Source organism: Oncorhynchus mykiss, chromosome 11, assembly GCF_013265735.2.
Source record: "Oncorhynchus mykiss isolate Arlee chromosome 11, USDA_OmykA_1.1, whole genome shotgun sequence".
Classification (NCBI taxonomy): Eukaryota; Metazoa; Chordata; class Actinopteri; order Salmoniformes; family Salmonidae; genus Oncorhynchus; species Oncorhynchus mykiss.
The window spans coordinates 55,735,671-55,760,797 of NC_048575.1; the positions used below are offsets into that span (position 1 = coordinate 55,735,671).

The 25,127-nt window shown below is 42.8% G+C and overlaps 1 protein-coding gene across 8 annotated transcripts in view; it reads left to right on the forward strand.

Moving 5' to 3' along the window:
- The window catches only part of fgfr1a (fibroblast growth factor receptor 1a), a 40,944-nt gene that overhangs the window by 12,919 nt on the left and 2,898 nt on the right, over nt 1-25,127 (forward strand). For 3 of the 8 annotated variants that reach the window (XM_036935832.1, XM_021621443.2, XM_021621446.2), the window contains exons 2-12: nt 973-1,153; nt 14,730-14,978; nt 15,106-15,195; nt 15,827-15,999; nt 17,830-17,953; nt 19,078-19,268; nt 19,936-20,086; nt 23,040-23,236; nt 23,669-23,814; nt 23,944-24,065; nt 24,704-24,814. In XM_036935832.1, the coding sequence (XP_036791727.1) occupies nt 1,066-1,153; nt 14,730-14,978; nt 15,106-15,195; nt 15,827-15,999; nt 17,830-17,953; nt 19,078-19,268; nt 19,936-20,086; nt 23,040-23,236; nt 23,669-23,814; nt 23,944-24,065; nt 24,704-24,814 (1,642 nt within the window). In that variant the 5' untranslated portion in view covers nt 973-1,065. Of the gene's footprint in view, nt 1-972; nt 1,154-14,729; nt 14,979-15,105; nt 15,196-15,826; nt 16,000-17,829; nt 17,954-19,077; nt 19,269-19,935; nt 20,087-21,124; nt 21,270-23,039; nt 23,237-23,668; nt 23,815-23,943; nt 24,066-24,703; nt 24,815-25,127 lie in introns of all 8 variants that reach the window. The other 5 variants (XM_021621445.2, XM_021621447.2, XM_021621444.2 and 2 more) reach the window with 4 other exon arrangements.

Sequence of the window (25,127 nt, forward strand, 5' to 3'; positions counted from 1 at the left end):
GGGATTACCCATCCCCCCTGTCTGTGACATGAGCTCTGCTTGCCCAGTTATCTATGGCCTTTCATGAATCCCTATAGGAATTCACCTTTTGTTTCCTCTCTTCATTCTTAATTGTATCGTCCTTGTTGTATCTTCGCAAGAAGATGACTAACACTCATTGTAGCCTTTTTTAGAACACGCTTATTTAAAGTTACTGGTTGTGAAGAAAGGTTTTTTAGATGCTGTTGCATAGAAATGCTTTTTGTTACAATGTGTGTTAAAATAACCTTTTTCCTCTGTGTAATTAGAGACTAGCTGTATGAGTTTGACAGTGAAACATTTTAAACTCGCCTCCCAGGGTTTGTATGTAGTAATACTATTACGTACAGACCATGAAAATGTATCATGCCTCTTTTTTTTTTGTTTCTTTTGTTCTTACTATAGAACTACGTAATACAATTTCACTTGTTTGTTTTGTAATACCTGAACAATCTGATGCATGATTTGTTTCTATTTTCTTATCACACTGGGATTATCTGCATTTGCAAAAAATGCAAACCACCTCATTTGAAATTCAAAATCATGCTGTCCAAAAATCGATGAAAATAAAAAAAAATCTAATCAAACTTTATTTGTCACATACAACGCCGTATACAACAGGTGTATTATACCTTACATGAAATGCTTACTTACAAGACCTTATTAACCAACAATGCTGTTTAAAAAATCTGCTGTACTTGTTCATGCTCAATTGTGCAGTGTTAGTTTTTACATGAATAATGAGTGAGTTTGGCATGAAATGCAATAGATCCCTTATGAGAAATCCGTCTGAGTGTTTCAGCACAGCTCAGCATCTACTCTTCCTCCGCACGCTAACTCTCAAAGCTCTCGTTTTATGCAAGGCACTCAACAAAGGCTCATAACTTTGCATTTGTGTTTGACATGCCTCAGTTGTGAGCACAGTTTCACCTTGTGGTGTTTTTGTTCCTCCAGGTTGGCACAGTGACTGGCTCAGTGCTGATTCCCCAGCGGTCCCGATGGCATTCCATTCACAGAGCAATCAACAGCTGTAGCGGCCCTCACAGGATGTTGGCGGTGCGGAGTACACTGGTGGTTCTGGCCTTGCTTGCCCACATTTTACCATCCCAGGCCCGGCCTGCCATCCCTGATGAAGGTAAGGCTCCCACCTGGCCTCTTTTAAAATATACACATATATGGCGCCAGTCCATCACCTAAATGTATGTAGCTGTATGAATGTAATGTCTTCTTGTGTGTCACATTTCTCTTCATCATGTTTTCTAGTCAAAATGAACCACAATATATTTGACTGGCTCTTATCCCAGACCCTTTTCAAATGGGTCATATGCTGGCCTTTTTTATCATTAATTTACATCCGTAGATGGATCTAGAGATGAGATGTAGTTATTTATTTAACAAGCACTCCATTTGACCAGTAATTCTTTAATTCCCCTGATCTCTGTAGCTGTGCAATAATCTGGAGACTTTTCCAGTGTTTGAAGTTTTTCTCTTTGTAGTCTGTGTAGCCCCCTCCCATTTCCCTGTATTTGATGTAATGTAGTGAGCCTAACTGGATCTAACTTGACAGGGCTGCATTTGTAACCCTGGAGACATTTTGCTGTATGCTCTCAGTATCTACTCTTTTATATTATTGTAAAGCTCAGATAGCTAACTTCTAAGTTGCTTTTTCGTAGGCTACCTATTTGTTGCACAAGCACAGCTGAAAAAAAATGGAATAGAGTCACTGAAATAGAATCCTGAAAAATGTTTATTTGGGCTGAATTCCAGTACTGTAATGGCTGCCTGGACTTGTGGGTGGATAGTTTTGGGTGTTTACACTCTGGAATCGGAAGTAGAGTGCTGCAAATGGAATATAATAAAGCCCAGCATTATAATTAGAGTAATTATGAAAGAGGGTCTTTTTTTGGGCAGTAAGCCTTAAAATAAAACTGGGCAGAGCTGTGTTTATCCCAACACTGAGACAGGGAGGGAGTAAATAGCTCCCATCTGTAGCCTCAGGCCCAGGCAGCTACACTACATAGCTAGCAATTCCTGCTCCTATCCTCTCCTCCTTTGTAATGAAAATAGTTTTTTCTGTCACAGAGGGATGAGTTAACTGCCAGAGAAACTATAAATGAGCTGTACAACTTTTTAAAAACCTTTATTTAAGGTTGAAACCCTAGGAGCCCTTTTTAAACCAAAAGAGAGATGGTTTTTATGGTTTTATTTTATTTTTAATTACAACTAGAATGAGAGAGACTGGATATGTGACCGCCCAGCTCTTAGGTAGCAACATTTGAAATGGTGTTTTTTACATTGGATAAAAGTAGAGACTAAGAGCTAGAAAATTGTATATCATACACTACAGTTGAGGAACAATGTGAAAGTAATTATGCTTTGAAAGTTGATCAACTTTTGAGAAAATGGCCCTTGAATGTTTTGGTACACGTAGAGCTCTTCTTTGTCTATACCCATTCAGCATAGTTCACACCCTCTTAAGTCTTAGCCCCACCCATCTATTTTAAGGATTCACAAGCATCAACAGCCTGGTGGCCCAAAATAGTATAACTGGTGTATTTTAACACCAATAAACCCATCCTTTAAAACATGAATTTAGTATATGTCAATAAAGCAAACCAGGCAACTAAAAGCAACTTTCTAAACAATATATATATATATATATATATATATATATATATATATATACACACACACACACACACACACACACACACACACACACACACACACACACACACAGTGGGGCAAAAAAGTATTTGGTCAGCCACCAATTGTGCAAGTTCTCCCACTTAAAAAGATGAGGCCTGTCATTTTCATCATAGGTACACTTCAACTATGACAGACAAAATGAGAAAAAAATCCAGAAAATCACATTGTAGGATTTTTTATGAATTTATTTGCAAATTATGGTGGAAAATAAGTATATACAAAAATATAAGTATATAAAAAAAAAAACTTTTTTTTTTCTAGCTTGTTAGCTAACGTTAAGTTAGCTGGCTAGCCAGTTCAAATAATTGCCACATCATATAGTTGACAACGTCATAACTTTTAGCTAATTTGTATTAATTATCACAGAAAAATAAACTCATACCAAGATAATTATTTAAAAGTTTATAGCAAGCTAATTACAGAAAATAGCCTACGGTTGTGAGTCTCGAAACAAAAGCAGGGCATTCTACTGGATCATTTTAGAACTTGGACACTTTCGTTGGCCTAACGTTATATCCTAATTTGATTCTGGTGAAGGTCATGTTGTTCTTCACGTTACCGTCTCTGGTAAACACACACTATATCAAATAAATCAAAGTTTCACATGCACATGAAATGGTACCTTGCATAGTGGAGTCTTTTTTGTTTTGACATGTAGCTAGCTAGCTAGCCAGCTAGCTAAACAATTAACTGTAATCCCAACTCATAATGTTAATACCCTGCATGAATCTGCAGGAAGCTAATAAACTATTAGCTAGCTAACTAGCTAGTTAGCTAACATTAGGCTATATAACTAGCAATGCAAATGGCTCTGAGATACGAATAATGTTACTACACAGATCATACACTTAATGTTAGCTAACGAGCCAGCCAGTTAAGTGGAGGAACAATGCGCGTTAACTTAAATGTTTAAACCTGAAACTGTAGCTAGATAGATGCTCTTACATGGATGCATGCTTCTCCTTCTCTGTCACGGATGCCATGATTGCCTGTATTTAATTAACTAGGCAAGTCAGTTAATAACAAATTCTTATTTACAATGATGGCCTACCTCGGCCAAACCCTCCCCTAACCTGGACGACGCTGGGCCAATTATGCGCCGCCCTATGGGTCTCCCGATCACGGCCAGTTATGATACAGCCTGGGATCGAACCAGGGTCTATTATAATGCCTCTAGCACTTAGATGCAGTGCCTTAGACTGCTGCGCCACTCGAGAGCCATTACAATATAATCCAGAGATGGGTGTTTCATACAACAGTGTTCTCTTTTCGACTCCACCCGCATATCAGATGCCAGAATTTTCCTCACCTCCTTAGCTATCCTACTCTGCTTCCACCGGGAAATTCTACTGATTTCAAAACTGTCCTCCAGAAAGTGTAGAGGAACACTTTTGCAGTTATTTGTGATATCTTTCAAAAAAGTTATGTTAGAAAGGATTACCTACACATACTGAGCAGCCCTTCAGTTACAGACTGAAGCGTTCTACATGGTAGACCAATCGCAGCTCCTCTCTCGGCATGTCCAGCCCATCCATTATCTCAGCCAATCATTGCTAGCTGGAAGGTTCCAGTCTTTTCCTGTGGCTAAACCAACTAGGCTCGTCATTTAACAATTGTATTCATATTTACAGATGGCATACAAGTTGGTTGTTAAGTTCACATGTTCCAGAAGGCATTTCTGCCAAAAAACACATTTTGATTAAAAAAAAGTTATGTTTATGTTCAAATGCCTCTCGTGTGAAGTAGTGACACGTTATATACACCTAGTTTCCTGAAACAAGTCACATATTGCCAGTGGGGTGGGGAGCATGATGCATTGTCTTTCTCCAAACAGTTTTCATACCCAAATGGTCAGGTACTATCTTGGGCCCCCTCTGCATTTCCTCCAGTCCCTTCCCTGTGCTCTCCCGCTGGGGGACTGATCGCTTCAGCTGTCCACAAACCATCACGGTAGAAGCATTTGGTCACATTCTTTTTGCACGTGGGTGGGAAACAAAATAGCTTATGTGGAAATTGTCATGTTTTTAGGCCTCAGGACAGGAGGACAGCACAGTCAAAAGATTCCACTGGGAAACAATATATAATTCTAGGGAGGGCCTTTTAATCCCAATCCTTCTCACAGACAAACAAGCCACAAACAAATACTCAAGCCTCCACATGTTTATAACACTCAAGATGGTGAGTGCGCTAAGATAACTTACTTGAAAATACAAAGAGAGATACTATTTTGCCTGTGCTTAGCTCTATTCCATTTACCTCCCCAATAAAAACCAAGCATACCCATAACATTATGCAGCCACCACCATGCTTGAATATATGAAGAGTGGTACTCAGTGTTGGATTTGCACCAAATGTGTATGGACACCCCTTCAAATTAGTGAATTTGGCTATTTCAGTCAAACACGTTGCTGACTTACATATAAAATCGAGCACAAGGCCATGCAATCCCCGTAGACAAACATTAAGCAGTAGAATGTCTGGTACTGACGAGCTCATTGACTTTCAATATGGCACCATCACAGGATGCCACCTTTCCAACAAGTCAGTTTGTCAAACCTCTGCTCTGCAAGAGCTGCCCCGGTCAGCTGTAAGTTATGTTATTGTGAAGTGGAAATGTCTAGAAGCAACAACGGCTCAGCCATGAAGTGGTGGGCTACACAAGCTCACAGAACAGTACCGCTAAGCAACCGCTTGGTTGCAACACTCACTACCGAGTTCCAAACTGCCTCTGGAAGCAACGTCAGCACAAGAACTGTTCGTCAGGAGCTTGAAATGGGTGAAATGGGTTTCCATGGACAAGCAGCTGCACACAAGCCTAAGATCAACATGCACAATGCCAAGAGTTGGCTGGAGTTGTGTAAAGCTCGCCGCCGTTGGACTCTGAAGCAGTAGAGACGCTTTCTCTGGAGTGATGAATCACGTTTCACCATCTGGCAGTCCAACTGATGAATCTGGAATTGGCAGATTGCCAGGAGAATGCTACCTGCCCAAATGCATAGTGCCAACTGTAAAGTTTGGTCTGGGGCTGTTTTTCATGGTTTTAGGCTATGCCCCCTAGTTTCAGTGAAGGGAAAATGTAATGCTACAGCAAGTCCCCGCAGCATTGTTCCAACATCTATTGGAAGCCTTCCCAGAAGAGTGGAGGCTGTTATAGCAGCAAAGGGTGGAATAAGATGTTTGACGAGCATGTGTCCACATACTTTTGACAATGTAGTGTATGACGCTTTGTATTCATGACAAGTAAAACTGCAGAAAAATTGAAATGAACTTTAAGTGACTTATTGCAAACAGGATGCATGTTTTTTGAATATTTTTATCCTGTGCAGGCTTCCTTATTTTCACTCTGTCATTTAAATGTTGTTGATCCATCCTCAGTTTTCCTGTCACAGCCATTAAACTCTGTAACTGTTTTAAAGTCACCATTGGCCTCATGGTGAAATCCCTGAGCGGTTTCCTTCCTCTCTGGCAACTGAGTTGGGAAGGACGCCTATAGATCTTTTAGCGACTGGGTGTATTGATACACCATTTTGTTGTTTTTACACATCTACCAATAGGTGCCCTTCTTTGCGAGACATTGGAAAACCTCCCAGGTCTTTGTGGTTGATTCTGTTTGTTTTGAAATTCACTGCTCGACCGAGGGACCTTACAATTATCTGTATGTGTGGGGTACAGAGATGAGGTAGTCATTGAAAATCATGTTAAACACTATTATTGCACATAGTGAGTCCATGTAACTTATTATGCGGCTCGATAAGCACATTTTTACTTCGGAACTTATTTATGCTTGCCATTAGACGGGGTTGAATAATTATTGACTCAAGACATTCCAGCTTTTCATTTTTTATTAATTTGTAAAAAAGTCTAAACATAATTCCACTTAGACATTATGGGGTATTGTGTGTAGGCCAGTGACACAAAACCTCAATTAGCTCCTTTTTAAATTCAGGCTGTAACACAACAAAATGTGGAAAAAGTAAAGGGGTGTGAATACTTTCTGAAGGCACTGTATACACAGAGAGAGGGTAAAGGCACTGTATACAGACAGAGAGAGGGTAAAGGCACTGTATACAGAGAGAGAGGTTAAAGGTACTGTATACAGAGAGAGAGGGTAAAGGTACTGTATACAGAGAGAGAGGGTAAAGGCACTGTATACACAGAGAGAGGGTAAAGGCACTGTATACACAGAGAGAGGGTAAAGGCACTGTATACACAGAGAGAGGTTAAAGGTACTGTATACAGAGAGAGAGGGTAAAGGCACTGTATACACAGAGAGAGGGTAAAGGCACTGTATACACAGAGAGAGGGTAAAGGCACTGTATACACAGAGAGAGGGTAAAGGCACTGTATACACAGAGAGAGGGTAAAGGCACTGTATACACAGAGAGAGGGTAAAGGCACTGTATACACAGAGAGAAGGTAAAGGCACTGTATACAGAGAGAGAGGTTAAAGGCACTGTATACAGAGAGCGGGGTTAAAGGCACTATACCTGCTGAACATCAGGGATGTTATGGTGCTAATGAAGTAGAGTTAAGATGACTCTTTCTTTCCAAATACATAAACTAGACAGGCCTCAATTAGATATTGACTCAATGTCCTTACAGCATGTGCGCTCCTCACTTGATCCTCCCATTTAGGGTCCAGATGGAAATGTTGGCCATTGAAAAACTTTAAACAAAGGTTATCCCATTAATGTAAACTTTTGCGTTTGCTAATAGACCCTGTGTTCTCACTTCCTGCTATTCCTGTCTGCTATTCCACTCCGGCAGGAAATCCCAACAGTCATTCACATGGCATATTGCTTCCTATCTGGAAGCCAGCACAGGTTCTATAGACTGATATGTTCCATTTTTGGATTCAGTCCTGCGCTCATAGACTCACTAACTTATTTTTGTTCAAACCCTATCTTGCATGCTTACTTCTCGGTCAAAATACCTTTCATGATTTTGTGTAATTAAGTTGATTTTCAGGAATGTCAATCAATTTTTCCAAATAGTTGGAAGAAAGCATGCAAGCAGGAATATTCCAGCTGGGGTGCTTTCTGAAAATATGGTCTCTGATCCAATCATTGAAGCAGGAGGATTAACTGAGCCACAATTTCCTAATGGGCTAGCTGTCTGTTCACCTTTTATATTCTGAGTTACACACAGATACCACTTACTGAATGTAAATAATGATGGAATGACTGTTTGTGAAAATACTGTGACTCACAGTATTAGTTAAGATGACTCTTTCTTTCCAAATACATAAACTAGACAGGCCTCAATTAGACATTGACTGAATGTCCTTACAGCATGTGCGCTCCTCACTTGATCCTCCCATTTAGAAGAAAGAAATCTGGTTATTATGTATGCAAGGTATGTCTGCTAGAGGTTGACCGATTAATCGGAATGGCCGATTTAATTAGGGCCGATTTCAAGTTTTCATAACAATCGGAAATCGGTAATTGTTGACACTGATTTTGCAGATTAAAAAAAAATAAAAAAATGTATTTTTTTACACCTTTATTTAATCTTTATTTAACTAGGCAAGTCAGTTAAGAACACATTCTTATTTTCAATGACGGCCTAGGAACGGTGGGTTAACTGCCTTGTTCAGGGGCAGAACGACAGATTTGTACCTTGTCAGCTCAGGGATTCAATCTTGCAACCTTACGGTTAACTAGTCCAACGCTCTAACCACCTGCCTCACAAGGAGCCCGCCTGTTACGCGACTGCAGTAAGAAGCCAAGGTAAATTGCTAGCTAGCATTCAACCTAATCAATCATAATCACTAGTTATAACTACACATGGTTGATGATATTACTAGTTTATCTAGCGTGTCCTGTGTTGCATATAATCGATGCAGTGCGCATTCGCGAAAAAGGACTGTCGTTGCTCCAACGTGTACCCAACCATAAACATCAATGCCTTTCTTAAAATCAATACACAGAAGTATGTATTTTTAAACCTGCATATTTAGCTAAAAGAAATCCAGGTTAGCAGGCACCAGATGAAAGGTTAGCATTTCACCAGGTGAAATTGTGTCATTTCTCTTTCGTTCATTGCACGCAGAGTCAGGGTATATGCAACAGTTTGGGCCACCTGGCTCATTGCGAACTAATTTGCCAGAATTTTACATAATTATGACATAACATTGAAGGTTGTGCAATGTAACAGGAATATTTAGACTGGATGCCACCCGTTAGATAAAATACGGAACGGTCCGTATTTCACTGAAAGAATAAACGTCTTGTTTTCGAGATGATAGTTTCCGGATTTGACCCTATTAATGACCTAAGGCTCGTATTTCTGTGTGTTATTATATTATAATTAAGTCTATGATTTGATAGAGCAGTCTGACTGAGCGATGGTAGGCACCAGCAGGCTCATAAGCATTCATTCAAACAGCACAGTCGTGCGTTTTGCCAGCAGCGCTGCTGTTTATGACTTCAAGCCTATCAACTCCCGAGATTAGGCTGGTGTAACAATGTGATGTGAAATGGCTAGCTAGTTAGCGGGATACGCGCTAATAGCGGTTCAAACGTCACTCGCTCTGAGACTTGGAGTAGTTGTTCCCCTTACTCTGCACGACAACGATGTCATTGTGTTCCTGGTTTGAGCCCAGGTAGGAGCGAGGAGAGGTACATAAGTTATACTGTTACACTGGCAATACTAAAGTGCCTATAAAAACATCCAAAGGTGTATGAAATATGGTATAGAGAGAAATAGTCCTATAATTCCTATAATACCTACAACCTAAAACTTCTTACCTGGGAATATTGAAGACGGAGGAACCACCAGCTTTCATATGTTCTCATGTTCTGAGCAAGGAACATAAACGTTAGCTTTCTTACATGGCACATAATGCACTTTTACTTTCTTCTCCAACACTTTGTTTTTGCATTATTTAAACCAAATTGAACATGTTTCATTATTTATTTGAGGCTAAATTGATTTTATTGATGTACTATATTAAGTTAAAATAAGTGTTCATTCAGTATTGTTGTAATTGTCATTATTACAAATACATTTAAAAAATCGGCCGATTAATCGGTATCGGCTTTTTTTTCTTGTGTCCTCCAATAATCGGTATCGATGTTGAAAAATCATAATCGGTCGACCTCTAATGTCTGCTCCTCAATAGTGATGACAATATTGTACTTGGTTGCTGTTCCCAGCTGTAATCATAAAACCGGATTGACTTTGCTTCACAACAGTAACATGTACATTTTGTACATCTTTCATGGGATATTTAGCTAGATTAATAACTAATGTTGACATAGCCTTATCAGGTTTAGGACGAGGAGGGAAAAAACAAGCAAGATCATGGCCCCACACAGAGCATGGTGGAGCCCTTAACATTTTAGCCCAAGTCTCAATTGGATAGTTCTGGGCTTCCCGTCCCCCCCTTCCCTTTGGTTTTGTTTTTGAGGAGAAAGTTGATCCTACCCCCTGGCCCCTTTTCCTGCTGGGATTAAGGGCCTGTCAGACATATGTGATCCAGGAAATACCTTTACTAGGCCCAACTGAGGGTCACCATGGCAACTGGCACTAGAACTTGCCACTGCAGGCCCTAACTCTCTCTCTCTCCCTCATTCTCTTGTGCACACACTCTTTCTCTCTCCCCTTTATTGTTGAGGGGCCTTTGTTGAGATGGAGGGAGGGATTACTGTGATCAGGTTTGCTAACGTTGTCCTGAGGGTATGGTATATGGGTGTGCTCCCTGTGTTGGAGGAACATGTAGCAGTGTGCTGTATGTTCAGTCTTCACTTCATTATGAACGCACCAAGAATCTGTCTTCTTTGGACCCAGGAAGAGAGTAGATTCAACAACACTAACTTTTCTTTACATCAATCTGTAGGTTATCTGTTCATAACCAAGCGATCTTTAGATTATGTCTAGAAGCATTTGGGATTCCACGTTCTTGGAATCATAATTGTTGGAATGTATGGATTTTAATCCATCAAGGATATACAGTGGGGCAAAAAAGTATTTAGTCAGCCACCAATTTGTGCAAGTTCTCCCACTTAAAAAGATGAAAGAGGCCTGTAATTTTCATCATAGGTACACTTCAACTATGACAGACAAAATGAGAAAAAGAAATCCAGAAAATCACATTGTAGGATTTTTAAAGAATTTATTTGCAAATTATGGTGGAAAATAAGTATTTGGTCACCTACAAACAAGCAAGATTTCTGGCTCTCACAGACCTGTAACTTCTTCTTTAAGAGGCTCCTCTGTCCTCCACTTGTTACCTGTATTAATGGCACCTGTTGAACTTGTTATCAGTATAATAGACTCCTCTCCACAACCTCAAACAGTCACACTCCAAACTCCACTATGGCCAAGACCAAAGAGCTGTCAAAGGACAATAGAAACAAAATTGTAGATCTGCACCAGGCTGGGAAGACTGAATCTGCAATAGGTAAGCATCTTGGTTTGAAGAAATCAACTGTGGGAGCAATTATTAGGAAATGGAAGACCTACAAGACCATTGATAATCTCCCTTGATCTGGGGCTCCACGCAAGATCTCACCCCGTGGGGTCAAAATGATCACAAGAACGGTGAGCAAAAATCCCAGAACCACACGGGGGGACCTAGTGAATGACCTGCAGAGAGCTGGGACCAAAGTAACAAAGCCTACCATCAGCAAGGGCATTGAAGATGAAACGTGGCTGGGTCTTTCAGAATGACAATGATCCCAAACACTGGGCAGCCAGGCAATGAAGGAGTGGCTTCGTAAGAAGCATTTCAAGGTTCTGGAGTGGCCTAGCCAGTCTCCAGATCTCAACCCCCAAAGAAAATCTTTGGAGGGAGTTGAAAGTCTGTGTTGCCCAGCAACAGCCCCAAAACACCACTGCTCTAGAGGAGATCTGCATGGAGGAATGGGCCAAAATACCAGCAACAGTGTGTGAAAACCTTGTGAAGACTTACAGAAAACATTTGACCTTTGTCATTGCCAACAAAGGATATATAACAAAGTATTGAGAAACTTTTGTTATTGACCAAATACTTATTTTCCACCATAATTTGCACATAAACAAATTAAAAATCCTACAATGTGATTTTCTGGATTTTCTTTCTCTCATTTTGTCTGTCATAGTTGAAGTGTAAGTGTAAGTCTTTTTAAGTGGGAGAACTTGCACAATTGGTGGCTGACTAAATACTTTTTTTGCCCCACTGTAGGTACGTGAGATGCACAGATAGTTGTGACAGAGGAGCAATGAGAATGGCAAAGGATGCAGAACATGTATTTGGGCCACAGTGTTTGTGACCGACATTACCATCTGGAAATGGCAAAGATGGCTTTTTCACTGTATCGCCCAGTCCGCAGCCTATAGCTAGGATTCAGACCACTTTGTCCTCTAATACTGTTCCAGTGTCTACTCAACAAATTTCCCCGTAAAGAGCAAGACTCCCAGGCAAGTTTAGCTTGTGACGCTGTGTGCTTTTGTAACCAGACAGACAACACCGTTGTGATGGACAATGTGTCAACATAATTGGGTTACCCCCTCCCCCTGGTCAACTATGTAGTCGTAGAGAACAGGGGCTCAGGTGTCTATCTCTGTGTCGCCGTCCTCCTCCCCATTCCTCAAATCTAATTCCACCTTCCTCTCCCGAGGAGCTCCTTGCCAGCCTCACAATTTGGCCCTTGACTAATTCGGGGTGAGATTTAATTTAAGAGAGAGGATAGGCAGGGATTGGGTGAAAAAGGTAAGAGGCTGAAGCTCGATTTTCAGCTCTGCAAACGCAAACGAGCCTAGATTCAATAAGCTGCCCGTGAATGTGGACGATGGTTCTTTCAGGGACATCGAGGAAAGAGCTGCTCCCTTGTCTTTGTCATTCCTTTCTCATGTAGCTGGGCACAACATTTAGACTAATGGTTGCATTACAGTATATGAGCTTTTTGGACATTTACCGAATGTCAGACATGTTGCAGATTTTAGGTTGAGTTTTTGGCACTTTTGATTTATGCACTTTTTTCTTCAATACATTTCCTCAAGACTGGTTGTTGTGGATACTATATGCTGTCTCCTGCTGTATACTATTACATAAATGTTGATATGCATCTCCCAGTATCATATGAACAATTGAGTCTGTCTGTGGTTTTACTATTTGCCCAGTGATTAAGTTATTGTGTTAGTTGGACCTGGCCTGCATTTTTTTATGTATACTATTGTACTGGAAGGTACTCAGCCCTCAAAATTGTATTTGTCACATGCTTTGTAGGTGTAGGACAACAATCGGTGTAGAATAACAGTGAAATGCTTACTTACTGGTCCTTTTCCAACAATGTAGGGATAAAGATAAGATAAAAAATAGAAACAGTGACACAAGGAATAAATACATACTGAATAACAATAACAAGTAAGATTAACATGGCTCTATACAGGGAGTAGAACATAACATGGCTCTATACAGGGAGTAGAACATAACATGGCTCTATACAGGGAGTAGAACATAACATGGCTCTATACAGGGAGTAGAACATAACATGGCTCTATACAGGGAGTAGAACATAACATGGCTCTATACAGGGAGTAGAACATACCATGGCTCTATACAGGGAGTAGAACATAACATGGCTCTATACATGGAGTAGAACATAACATGGCTCTATACAGGGAGTAGAACATAACATGGCTCTATACAGGGAGTAGAACATAACATGGCTCTATACAGGGAGTAGAACATAACATGGCTCTATACAGGGAGTAGAACATAACATGGCTCTATACAGGGAGTAGAACATAACATGGCTCTATACAGGGAGTAGAACATAACATGGCTCTATACAGGGAGTAGAACATAACATGGCTCTATACAGGGAGTAGAACATAACATGGCTCTATACAGGGAGTAGAACATAACATGGCTCTATACAGGGAGTAGAACATAACATGGCTCTATACAGGGAGTAGAACATAACATGGCTCTATACAGGGAGTAGAACATAACATGGCTCTATACAGGGAGTAGAACATAACATGGCTCTATACAGGGAGTAGAACATAACATGGCTCTATACAGGGAGTAGAACATAACAACATGGCTCTATACAGGGAGTAGAAAATAACAACATGACTATGTACACAAGGAGTACCAGTACGATGTGCGACCAGTACGATGAGTCGATGTGCAGAGGTACAAGGTTGTTGAGGTAGCTATGTACTGTACATGTAGGTAGGGGTAAAGTGACTAGGCAACAGGATAGATAATAAACAGTAGTGTGTGTGTGTGTGTGTGTGGTGTCAGTATGCATGCATGTGTGTGTGCGTAGTCGGTGCAAAAAAAGATCAATACAGGTAGTCCGGGTAGCCGTTTATTAGCTATTTAGCAGTCTTGTTTAGCAGTCGTATGGCTTGGGGGTAGAAACTGTTCAGGGTCCTGTTGGGTCCAGATTTTGTGCTTTGGTACTGGTTGCCGTTTGTTCTCCCCGTTACCAGTCTGTGGCTTGGGTGACTAGGGTCTTTTTGAAAAATGTTTGGGCCTTCCTCTGACACTGCCTGGTATAGAGATCCTGTATGGCAGGGAGCTCTGCCCCAGTGATGTACTGGGCTGTACGCACTACCCTCTGTAGCGCCTTGCGGTCGGATGTCAAGCTTGCCATACTAAGCGGTGATGCAGCCAGTCAAGATGCTCTCAACGGTGCAGCTGTAGAACATTTTGGTGATCTGAGGGCCCATTCCAAATCTTTTCAACCTCCTGAGGGAGAAGAGGCGTTGACGTGCCTTCTTCACGACTGTGTTGGTGTGTTTGGACCATGATAGGTCCTTAGTGATGTGGACACCGAGGAACTGGAAGCTCTCAACCCGCTCCGCTACAGCCCCGTTAATGTGAATGGAGGCGTGCTCTGCCCTCTGTTTCCTGTAGTCCAAAATCCGCTCCTTTGTCTTGTCTTAACAAGATTGAGGAAGAGGTTGTTGTCCAGGCACCACACTGCCAGGTCTCTGACCTCTTCTCTATAGTCTTATCGTTGTCGGTGATCAGGCCCTCACTCCTTTCCCTGTTTGTACCCTAGTCATCCCTGTGCCACCTGTGGAAATCCAAGCAGAGCGCTACACCCTTTACCCTGGGGACCGACTGGAGCTGAGCTGTAAAACCGAGTCAGTCAATTGGACCAAGGACCATGCAGTGGTGGTGGACGGGGAGCACACACGCTTACGAGACGGCCAGCTGGAGATCGAGGGGGTGGAGCCGGCTGACTCTGGCCTGTACACCTGCGTCACCTTTGGCAACCACAGCTCTTACTTCTCTGTCAATGTCACAGGTAAGGTCAAAGCTACCACTGAGGGCTCAAATCACTGGTCCTGTAGAGAGAAACAATTCAAGGTACGTGGTAATGCAGCTAAGCCCGAGTCAAATGACATATATTGTCCTATCTGCCTATTCACCAGTTGATATCCTGGCATCCTCTGAAGATGAAGACGAGGAGGATGAGTCTTCCTCAGAGGAGGCAAAGATGTCTAGCAGTCAAAAGCTTTTACGTAAGTGTCTGATCCTCCCAGCCCTACCACCTGTCACTGGAATGGTAGACCAGGTCTGGGCTTGGACCCTATTCTGCTCCTGTTGAGGTTAATGCTCTGAACTTAACATGACAGCCCTGTTTCCTGTTACATTTCATATGTGATTCACCTATTAGGCATTTTCTGTTCATATAAGAGTGATTTGTTCACAGTTGTGATTCAGAGGGCCAGTAGCACCCCACACTGCTGTTTACACTTGAGTAAGGAATGTCACACGGGTGACTAAACTCAGTACATTCCAGACGTCCCCTGATTACTGTTTGTCTACGCTGCGTTATAAAGCCAGTCAGGCGTGGTCAGCTGGCTACTGCCGTCTGGTGAACGCCATGTGCCCACAGGGAAGTAAGCAGCTAGCGTGGCGGGCACCCCTGACGACGACCTTGGGCCCCAAGAGACTAGGCAATCCTATACTGGAGTTTTGTATGTTTTTAAGCAAAACTGGAAATTGTCACTTGACTTGTACTGTTGTTGTGGATCGTTGTATAGAACTCTCCTAAGCCAGATGGAAACTACCTGCACACACAATGGTTGTCAATTCTTCTGTCAGAATAGGTGTTTTAAGTGTTCTCTCTTTCTCCCCATTGTTCCTCAGCAATGTCCCCTCAGTGGGCTCAGCCCGAGAAGATGGAGAAAAAGCTGCATGCTGTCCCAGCCAGTAAGACGGTCAAGTTCCGCTGCCAGGCCAGTGGAAACCCCACCCCCACACTCAAGTGGTTCAAGAACAGCAAGGAATTCAAGAGGGATCAGCGCATCGGGGGCTTCAAGGTAAACCCCCTCCCTGTATTCACCTCTTGGTACTGGATGGCTAGAGACCATACTGTATTATCCTAATTGAATATCCCCAAACTCCCTGAACATGAGTGCAGGTGTGATGGTGATCTCGTCACTGTTACATCACCAACCCCCACCCCCAGCATTAGAGGCATGTCGCACCTGACTAGGGAACAATGCAAAGTGAAATCCAATGCCACAACGGGATGATTGTGCCACAAAAAAGCATGCCTCGAGGATGCCAATTTCAGCCCTGGAGGCAGAATACGCCTGACTGTCCTCATTTAACATATCTGGGTATCTGCTGTTTACAGCATTTGTTTTCAGTCCAGATTTCTCTGCGTATAGCAAAACCAACTTCTCAAAGGAAATTTGTTTATAATGAGGAGACGGAATAAATCCTGCAGATCTCCCCCATCTCAGTGCTGGGGAGCAGGACAGGACAGCTCACTGTCACAGAGGAAGTGAGACGGGGTAAACAATAATGGGCGTGGTGGTGATGATGAGTCTGTTTCCTTTTCTTTTCCCTGGTGCAGATAGCATGTGTATACTGTGCGCTTGGCTTTTAAAGTTGACCATATCCGTGCCGTGTAGCGGACGAAGGTGAGTGTGTTGGCTTGCGACAGCCTCATGTAGGATGTGCTGGGATGTTGTAGGAGTCTAGGGTCCTGTGCATCTGCTCTTCCCATCAAGGTGTTGTCCAGCCATGTCCTCGGCAGCCCCCCCCCCCCCCCCCCGGGACACATTAAGGAGTTTCCTTTCAGCTGCCTTCACTCCGCCACGCAGCACACTTTACCATCTGGCTGCTGTTTTTTCAGTCAAGGTGCAAAGGTCTAGATGGGCAGCTGGGGACGTCTATGAACGAGGCTCGCCGCCCAAACCCCCACCCCCACGCTTTGGTTTTATGACCACAGCTCCATTGTTTATATAGTCTTAATGTATGGAGAGGGCAGGCAGGGGGAATAACACAGACCACATGTATTAACCCAAGCACAACACATCTGGCCAAAAGCAGCTGTGGAACCCCAGCTCATTTAAGCTAAATGAGGGAAACCTTAACGCAGGCCCTGTGTACGAATGTTTGATGTCGCCATTGCCTGAGAGGTTTGTTAGTTTAATCACACACTGCCGGTCTTGGTCAGATATATGGAAGAAAAGTAATAACTTGGAATATAGAGAACAGGATTTAGCCTTAGATGTGCATAGGATGTAACCTGGTCATCGTCAACTACAGTTTTTCCCAGAGCAGGTTGTGACAAGTCATGTAACCACTAAGAAAACCGTTTCCCCGCTCCAATATGTTTCCAAGAGTGCATTAATGTACTGTGCCTCAAGCAATGGAGCACAATATAGTTTTATATGACATTATATGACATATGACTGATAGCAAGTTCCTCCTCCTTCCTGTGGATGGTAAAATAAATACAAGTAATTTTGGTTTGATCTGCATTTCATTACACATCATTGAACTCGTACATTTTTCCCCATTTTGTACAAATAACTAACTAGCAGCATGACAAATGAAATGTGCTCTTGAGAGGTTATGTACACCCCAATGTCAAAGAAAATAATAATTCCAGAAATGAACTTTTGAATGAGTAGTGTTGTATCAGGCTGGCTTGACCATCTTTTTTTATAATCTAGACACAAGTGTCTCACTAAAGTGTTTTATAGTAGGTGTTACAGGACGTTTTGTGAAAGTCTGGGTCTTTGGGGATCTATTTAAGTCTTAGTGCTTCAGTTGGACCAGCTGTCACCTGGAAGTGCATTCAATACTTCCTCCTCTGACTAAATATTTTACCTTTTCTCTTCTCCAATGTGTAGGTTCGAGAACACATGTGGACCATCATCATGGAGTCTGTGGTGCCATCTGACAAGGGGAACTACACCTGTGTAGTTGAAAACAAACATGGAAGCATCAACCACACTTACCAGCTGGATGTTGTTGGTAAGTCTCTTTCCTCTCCGGGTCATTTCTATCGGGGAAATTCCTTGCTAATCCATTCACCTGGTTTAATCATCAATTGGATATTTATGTAGCTTAAGTGTGTTGTTGGTTCAATATCGCTAATGGTTTACAACACTAGGCCCTAGTAATCAAAGTAATGGTGTGCCCTTTTTCCAAGGAGAGAGTCATATGGTCTGAACTGTTGTCAAATTAGCATTTTTTTATTTTTATTAACCTTGTTTACGTTGTGGCCCTGCCAATGAAGCTGTCTGAAAAGGTGCAATTATTATTTCATCCTGGACCTGCCCTGTGACTTACTCATGCTCCATTGGTTCTATAAATCAAAGCTCCACCTCCACAGACAGTGGTGTCTCCTGGGATATTTGCGGCCAGGGCCTGTGTTGGCGTGACTTCACTCCCCAACCTCGGTCAACTGTGAGATCATTTTGCAGACAGAGTAATTCTACAAAATGTGTGCAAAGCGCCACACTCATCTCTGTATCAGGAAAGCAAATGAAGCCTGAACATTTTGTTTCCCTGCCAGATGCTGGGCTCATTAGTATGGTTTGGCAAGTTATCAGTCATCAAAATGGCACCCGGAGAACATTTCTCTCTCAGGGCAATGGCTCGAAACTTGTCTGCAAGCTTGTGTTTCCAGTAATTTGGGGAAAATGGCAGCAATTATACAGGCGGCAGAGTAGTTGGGGGAACTGCTATTTCCCTGGCTGTGAAATTACCGTCTGTAAGTAGTGAAAGGACATGAGATCTGGGTAACCTTGTAACCTGGCCTGAGATCAACCTCTACCAAGGCCAGACTGACAGAGCTGTCCTCCTCCTGTTGTCTTTTACTTTCCCAGATCAGCCATGCCTCAATGCTTATTCATTACTGGAATGAACTAGAAACATAGCCTAATCATTTGCTGTTGTTTTCCAATGATAATCCATGGTGGCTTTTACCAAGGTATTTCTGTTGCGCTGACCGCTAGGATTCTCCACGACTATGTCTTTGACGTGTCTTCGTATGTGATTTAAGGTGTCTTTGTATGTTATCGCTGTGTGTCTTTTTTGTTATTAATGTTTGTATTTTAATGTGATTGTCATGCGTCTGTGTGTATCCGTTGCAGAGCGTTCCCCACACAGACCCATCCTGCAGGCCGGACTGCCAGCCAATCTCACTGCGGTGGTGGGCAGTGACGTGGCGTTTGAGTGTAAGGTGTTCAGCGACCCCCAGCCTCACATCCAGTGGCTGAAGCACATCGAGGTCAATGGGAGTCGCGTTGGCCCTGATGGCTTACCCTACGTCCGCGTCCTCAAGGTAGGGGCACTTTAGCGCACTGACTGGGTCCACCACCAGTCTACACAGGACACAACATAGCTGCGTTTGTTCTGTTCAGTCAGGAACTAAATGTGAAAACCTCCATTAAGTAAGAGATGACACCCTAAGTTATGCTTGGGGGAATGCAGACATACAACTGTGTAGTAATACAGCCAAACCGTATTAGATTTCAATGAAATTGTGTAGTACAGTCTTAAGGGCATGTTTTTGTTGAGTAGTTTGTATCATTTTTATTTCTTGTTGCATCATGTCTATTATAACCCTTCAAGACTGTCTGGCAAAGGATGGCAAATAGTATCCCTCTTCGAGGATGTGGCAGGTAGGTAGCCTAGCAGTTAAGAGCGTTGGGCCTGTAACCAAAAGGTCTCTGGTTCTAATCCCCAAGCCGACTTAGTGAAAAATCTGTCGGCGTGCCCTTAAGCAAGGCACCTTAATTGCTTCTGTAAGTCACTCTGGATAAGTGTCTACTAAATGACTAAAATGTAAATTTTATCCCTCTATGTAAGTAGTTTTCTGTGGCTTGTAAAAGTCTATGCTTGAGAGGGGAAAGTCGATGCTAACAAATGATTGTGATCTCATTCAACAGAGACATTTGTTACAACCTCATCTTGATTTGTTGTTGCACATGACATGTTTTTGTTTCCAGCACTCTGGGGTCAATAGCTCGGACACTCAGGTGTTGACCCTCTACAATGTCACTGAGGAGGAGAGCGGGGAGTATATATGTAAAGTGTCCAATTATATAGGAGAGGCCAATCAGTCGGCCTGGCTGACCATCGTCAGGCATGAGGCCCAAGGTAACCGCCCCACGCAGCAGCAGCACATAGAGATCCTCAGCCAGGGGCTGCTAGGGCCACCTGGAGACCTAGGGACTTGTTTAGGGATGACCTCAGCTGTTTCTCTCCTCCCTCGCTCCCTCCCTCCTTCTATCCCGCCTCAGTGCTCCTGACTGTAAATTACACTATGGAAAATTCCCAGCAGAGCGGTTGAATGTGTTTAGTCTTGCTTTATGTTGGACTGCTTTCTCTTTCCTGCCCCATGCCTCTCCCGTGCCCTCCTAATAAGGGCCTCTCCTGCCATCCACTGCTGTTACTTTCACTCCCTCGCCCTTCAAAGTCTTCTGCTCAGATCTCTGACTGCCTCTCTCTTATTACTGCCTTGTCCCCCCCCTACTTTTCAGCTGTCTTACTCAGCCTTTCCCTGAGCTCCTGCTGTTTGTCTCGTGGATTTGTTGTATGGTGAAGTGTGTGTGTGGCCTTGAGTAATAAAAAATATTATTTTTTTATTTTACCTTTATTTAACTAGGCAAGTCAGTTAAGAACAAATTCTTATTTTCAATGACGGCCTAGGAACAGTGGGTTAACTGCCTGTTCAGGGGCAGAACAACAGATTTGTACCTTGTCACCTTCCGGTTACTAGTCCAACGCTCTAACCACTAGGCTACCCTGCCGCTACCCTGAGTGTGTGTGCTCTGCTGAGTGTGCTCTGCTGAGGGGTTTTCCATGTAGCCCATCTCTTGCATGCAGAGATGAGTCTTTAGGGTATGGGATGTCCGTCCCTGCTCCTTCTCAAATGGTGATGGTCCAGTGAAGGGTTCAGTGCTGCGGTGCGGTCTCTACCTAACGAGCTCCTCCACTAACTGACTGGAGGGCAGATATGGGTTTTTACTCTTGGGGGGGATGGTGTTGGACTGAGAGGGGAGTATGAACACCCCACCCACCCTCTGTCCTGTCCCCTCCTCTACCAGAAGTCTTTCCCTTTCAGAATCTTTTACTCATGCCTCCCATTTTTCCTCTGGGCCTCTTGTTGGGTCTGCTTCCATTGTTCTTTTCTAGACTGCTGGCCTTAACACCACGGACAAGGAAATGGAAATCCTCCAACTGAGGAATGTGTCTTTTGATGATGCTGGGGAGTATACCTGCTTGGCGGGCAATTCTATCGGGTTCTCTCATCACTCTGCATGGTTGATCGTTTTTAAAGGTATCAATGGTTCTCTCCTCTGATCTTCTTCCCCTCCCTCCTCTCCACTTTGGCTTGACCATCCACTGCCCACATTTATCTGAATATGGTCTCTGTAGACCCTACTTCAGTGAGCAATGTGGATGTGTGTGGAAGCCAGGCCAAGTTGTGATACTAACCTTCTCCCTTCCCCTGTCAGCATGGTTCCATGCTCATCCAACCTTTCTGGATGGGATGGTATGGTCCATGTTGAGAAATGATTTCCAGAAATCACAGAATGCCAAACAACCCATCTGACCCATAAAATCTACCTCAACTGACAACTCCTGAATCAGAAAGTTTAGGTGTTTCATACCCTCAAAAAAAAAATACATAAATGACCATTTCCTCTGCCAATTTCATAATCATTTGTCAGCTTTCCACATTGTTTCAAATGGTTAACGGGTAACTTTACAATGCACTTCTACTTGACTGCCTTAAGATGAAGTTTTCCATTCAGAAGGGGTTGTTTGGCAGTACTGTTGGTGTTTCACTCCAACTTGTTTCTCCCATTCTGGTTTCAATTTGGTGTTTACATTTGATTCTGTGTGAGGCTGATGTTTTCTGACAAGCACTACAAATGACATATATCCCTGATGTCATTTCCTGCTGTGAGGACGAAGCCTGCTCTTAAGGCTAGCTTTGATAATTGGCTCACTGTAGTGGACGGCTCATTCTTCTGGGTTGGAATAGGCATTTGTCCAATTATCAAGCTGCTTGTCATTCAGCCTCAAGACACAAGGACAGCTCACTTGTGTTGCTGGTGTTTGTGTCATTCTGGTGTTTTTCGGAAAGCGAGGTAAAAAGAAACATCCAATATGTTAATTTTAAACCATATTGTAAAATTTTGGAGATAATTAGATTAAACATTTTATCTTTTGTGTCTTCAGTCCATAGGTAGTTTTGATCCTCAGAGCGAGAGACAATGTCAAACTTTGTAATGTCTAAATTACAAGGGAATCATAATGACTATTGTTTGTACCAATAATCACCACACAAGCAGCCATTTTAAAACCAAACTGGGCTTTTATGCAGAACCACCATTTTATGTGCTCTAAGGAAGTCAGAATGGGACATTTACTTTAAATAAATAATTAGCTTAAGTTAAACTACTGAACACATTCTATTTATAACATATATATATATATATATATATATATATATACAGTATATATATTACATTTATGAATGAGTGTATGTTTGAAAAATGTGTAATAGTGTGGAGTGGCATGGTTTTTGTCTGTGATGTTAACACGCGTTGTCCTGAATAACCGAGCCTTTGCACACACAAATAAATATATTAAAATAAAATGGTTTTAGGAAGCTGAGATTGAACTTAATGTACATCCGTGTTAATGCTCATCCGTTTGCACAAGGCTCTGTATTATTTGGGTTTGTCCCAGCTCAACAGGACTTGGCCATTCTCTGCCACTAGAGACTATGGCTGCTGGTCAAACTGGCAAAGAATGTGGAGTGAAACCCTATGCCTGAAAGAAGTGATTATGGTGCCACAATAGGAGTTTGTGCTCCGCTCTCTGTGCCAGTGGTGTTAAGGGCTCTGTTTTTCTGTACATGTCAGCTGAGTGGTCTTAGTGAATGTATCAGGGTGGTGTTTGTGTGTGTGTGTTCAGTGTTTTTGTTACATGCCTGTTGTGAAAGTGCGATTGATATTTGAGAATGCATGGACCTCTGTTGTGTGATTTGACCCTGTGTGGCTGACCTATTGTCCCCCATCGCGTTGCCCTCATCCAGCAGTCCCCCGCTCCCCACCACCCAACCAAACCTACCTGGAAGTGCTGATCTACTGTGTGGGCTTCTTCCTCATTGCTGTCATGGTGGCTGTGGCCATCATCATCAAGATGCGCACCTCGTCCAAGAAAAGTGACTTCAACAGTCAGCTGGCTGTCCACAAGCTGGCTAAAAGCATCCCCCTGCGCAGACAGGTAACAGAAAGTAGATAGGGGGTTTGATATCTTTATACCTTTTCTGCTTTCTCATCCCATTTAGTGTAATCTTTATGGTATCTTAATAGTTTTTTTAACGTATTCCTATCACTTATTCTTATCAAATGGAAGTGTTCATTATCTTGTGAAAATAAAAAACCTTAATTCCTCGAGCTTCTGGTTCCTCAAAGAGCCCATGAGGTGAGTCAGGTTGGTATGAGTAGAGGGCAGGTGTTCGTCTCATCCTGCTATCTGCTTCCACTGGGATTCAAGTAGTTTTAGTTGTTACATTTTGTGTCATCAGACTTATTTAAGTAACATTTTGAAGGGTTAACATCATTTTCTGTCCACACACTGGATATCCTTCTGTCTGTCTGTCTCTGTTGTTCCTTCCCTGGCTCCACTATGAGAGAGTAACGGCAGGCTTCTGTATTCCAGGTGTCAGTGGACTCTAGCTCCTCCCTCCACTCCGGGGTGATGTTGGTGCGCCCCTCCCGCCTCTCGTCCAGCGGCTCTCCTATGCTGTCTGGGGTGTCTGAGTACGAGCTGCCCCAGGACCCACGCTGGGAGCTGCCCAGAGACAGGTACACAGAGGACTGGAACACACCTATCAAATACAGACATAACATCACACTCCTTTGAATGGGAGCATTGCCTGTCTGTTTCAATCATCTCACATTTGTTGTTTTTTCCTATCCCTGTGACCCACTTAGACTGGTGCTTGGGAAGCCCCTGGGAGAAGGCTGCTTTGGCCAGGTGGTGATGGGAGAGGCTTTAGGGATGGACAAAGAGAAGCCAAACAGGGTCACCAAAGTGGCCGTCAAGATGCTCAAATGTAAGTCAAGTTTTTTTTCTCTCTCATAAACCATATCAAACCTGTGATTTAGGCACTGATCGGCTGGGTTGCCGATACTGCATGTTGGGAAGTTATTTCAAATGCAAGGAGTACAGAATTGAGCAGAAAACCACAACTGCTATTATAGGATGGGAGGAGAGTTCTACTTAGTGCTGTGATGCACAGACATAAGAGGCATCTGCCACTGGCTCCTGGCCACTGTGCAAATGGGAGACCAGAGTAAACATTTATGAGAACCCCTGGGTTTGGATATATGACAGGGTTCATAAAACTGTGAAGAGTGGGGATGTAGGAAAATATCCATTTATTGCGTGGTACTTTTTAAGTGCCTCCCCCCAGAAAGGGCTGCCTTCACCCCCCCCCCCCCCCCCCCCCCTCCCCCCTACCTGCATGTCCCTCTGAAAGACTTTCCCCTACAGTTGGTGCCTTTTGAAACATTTTTAAATAGGGTATGTAAATTTACTTTGAAATCATTTTGCAAAGCAGTGTGCTTTGCGCTGTACACAACTGGGATGTTTTACATGAGAACTCTTTTTGATTTGCCAATCATAGAGTTCAGGGTTGGGTGATTTGTTGTAATGAGTCTAATTTCTGTCTCATTCTTTCCCTCCCCTCAGCTGATGCTACAGAGAAAGACCTGTCAGATCTCATCTCTGAGATGGAGATGATGAAGATCATTGGGAAGCACAAGAACATCATTAATCTGCTGGGAGCCTGTACCCAGGATGGTAAATCTCACACTTTTACACTCCATTCAAATCCTTCATTCAGAAAGGCTGAAAACATGTTTCGGTTTGGAGAGAGGAGTGAGTGTTTTGGGAATGTGTTTTTAGACCATTGCGTTGTTCAGTTGTTTAACAAGACCACAAAAAGCATAGCATGATCATATCAGCATGCAGAAATGTGTGTAATGGTATGAGTAAGGGGATTCTGACACCAACTTCCGAGCTCTCAGTTTGAGATGACCACAGCTGCTGCCAGGGTTGCCATATCTTTCAAATCTTGACTGACAAGCCCTGGCACCATGAGCTGTGTTCTGCT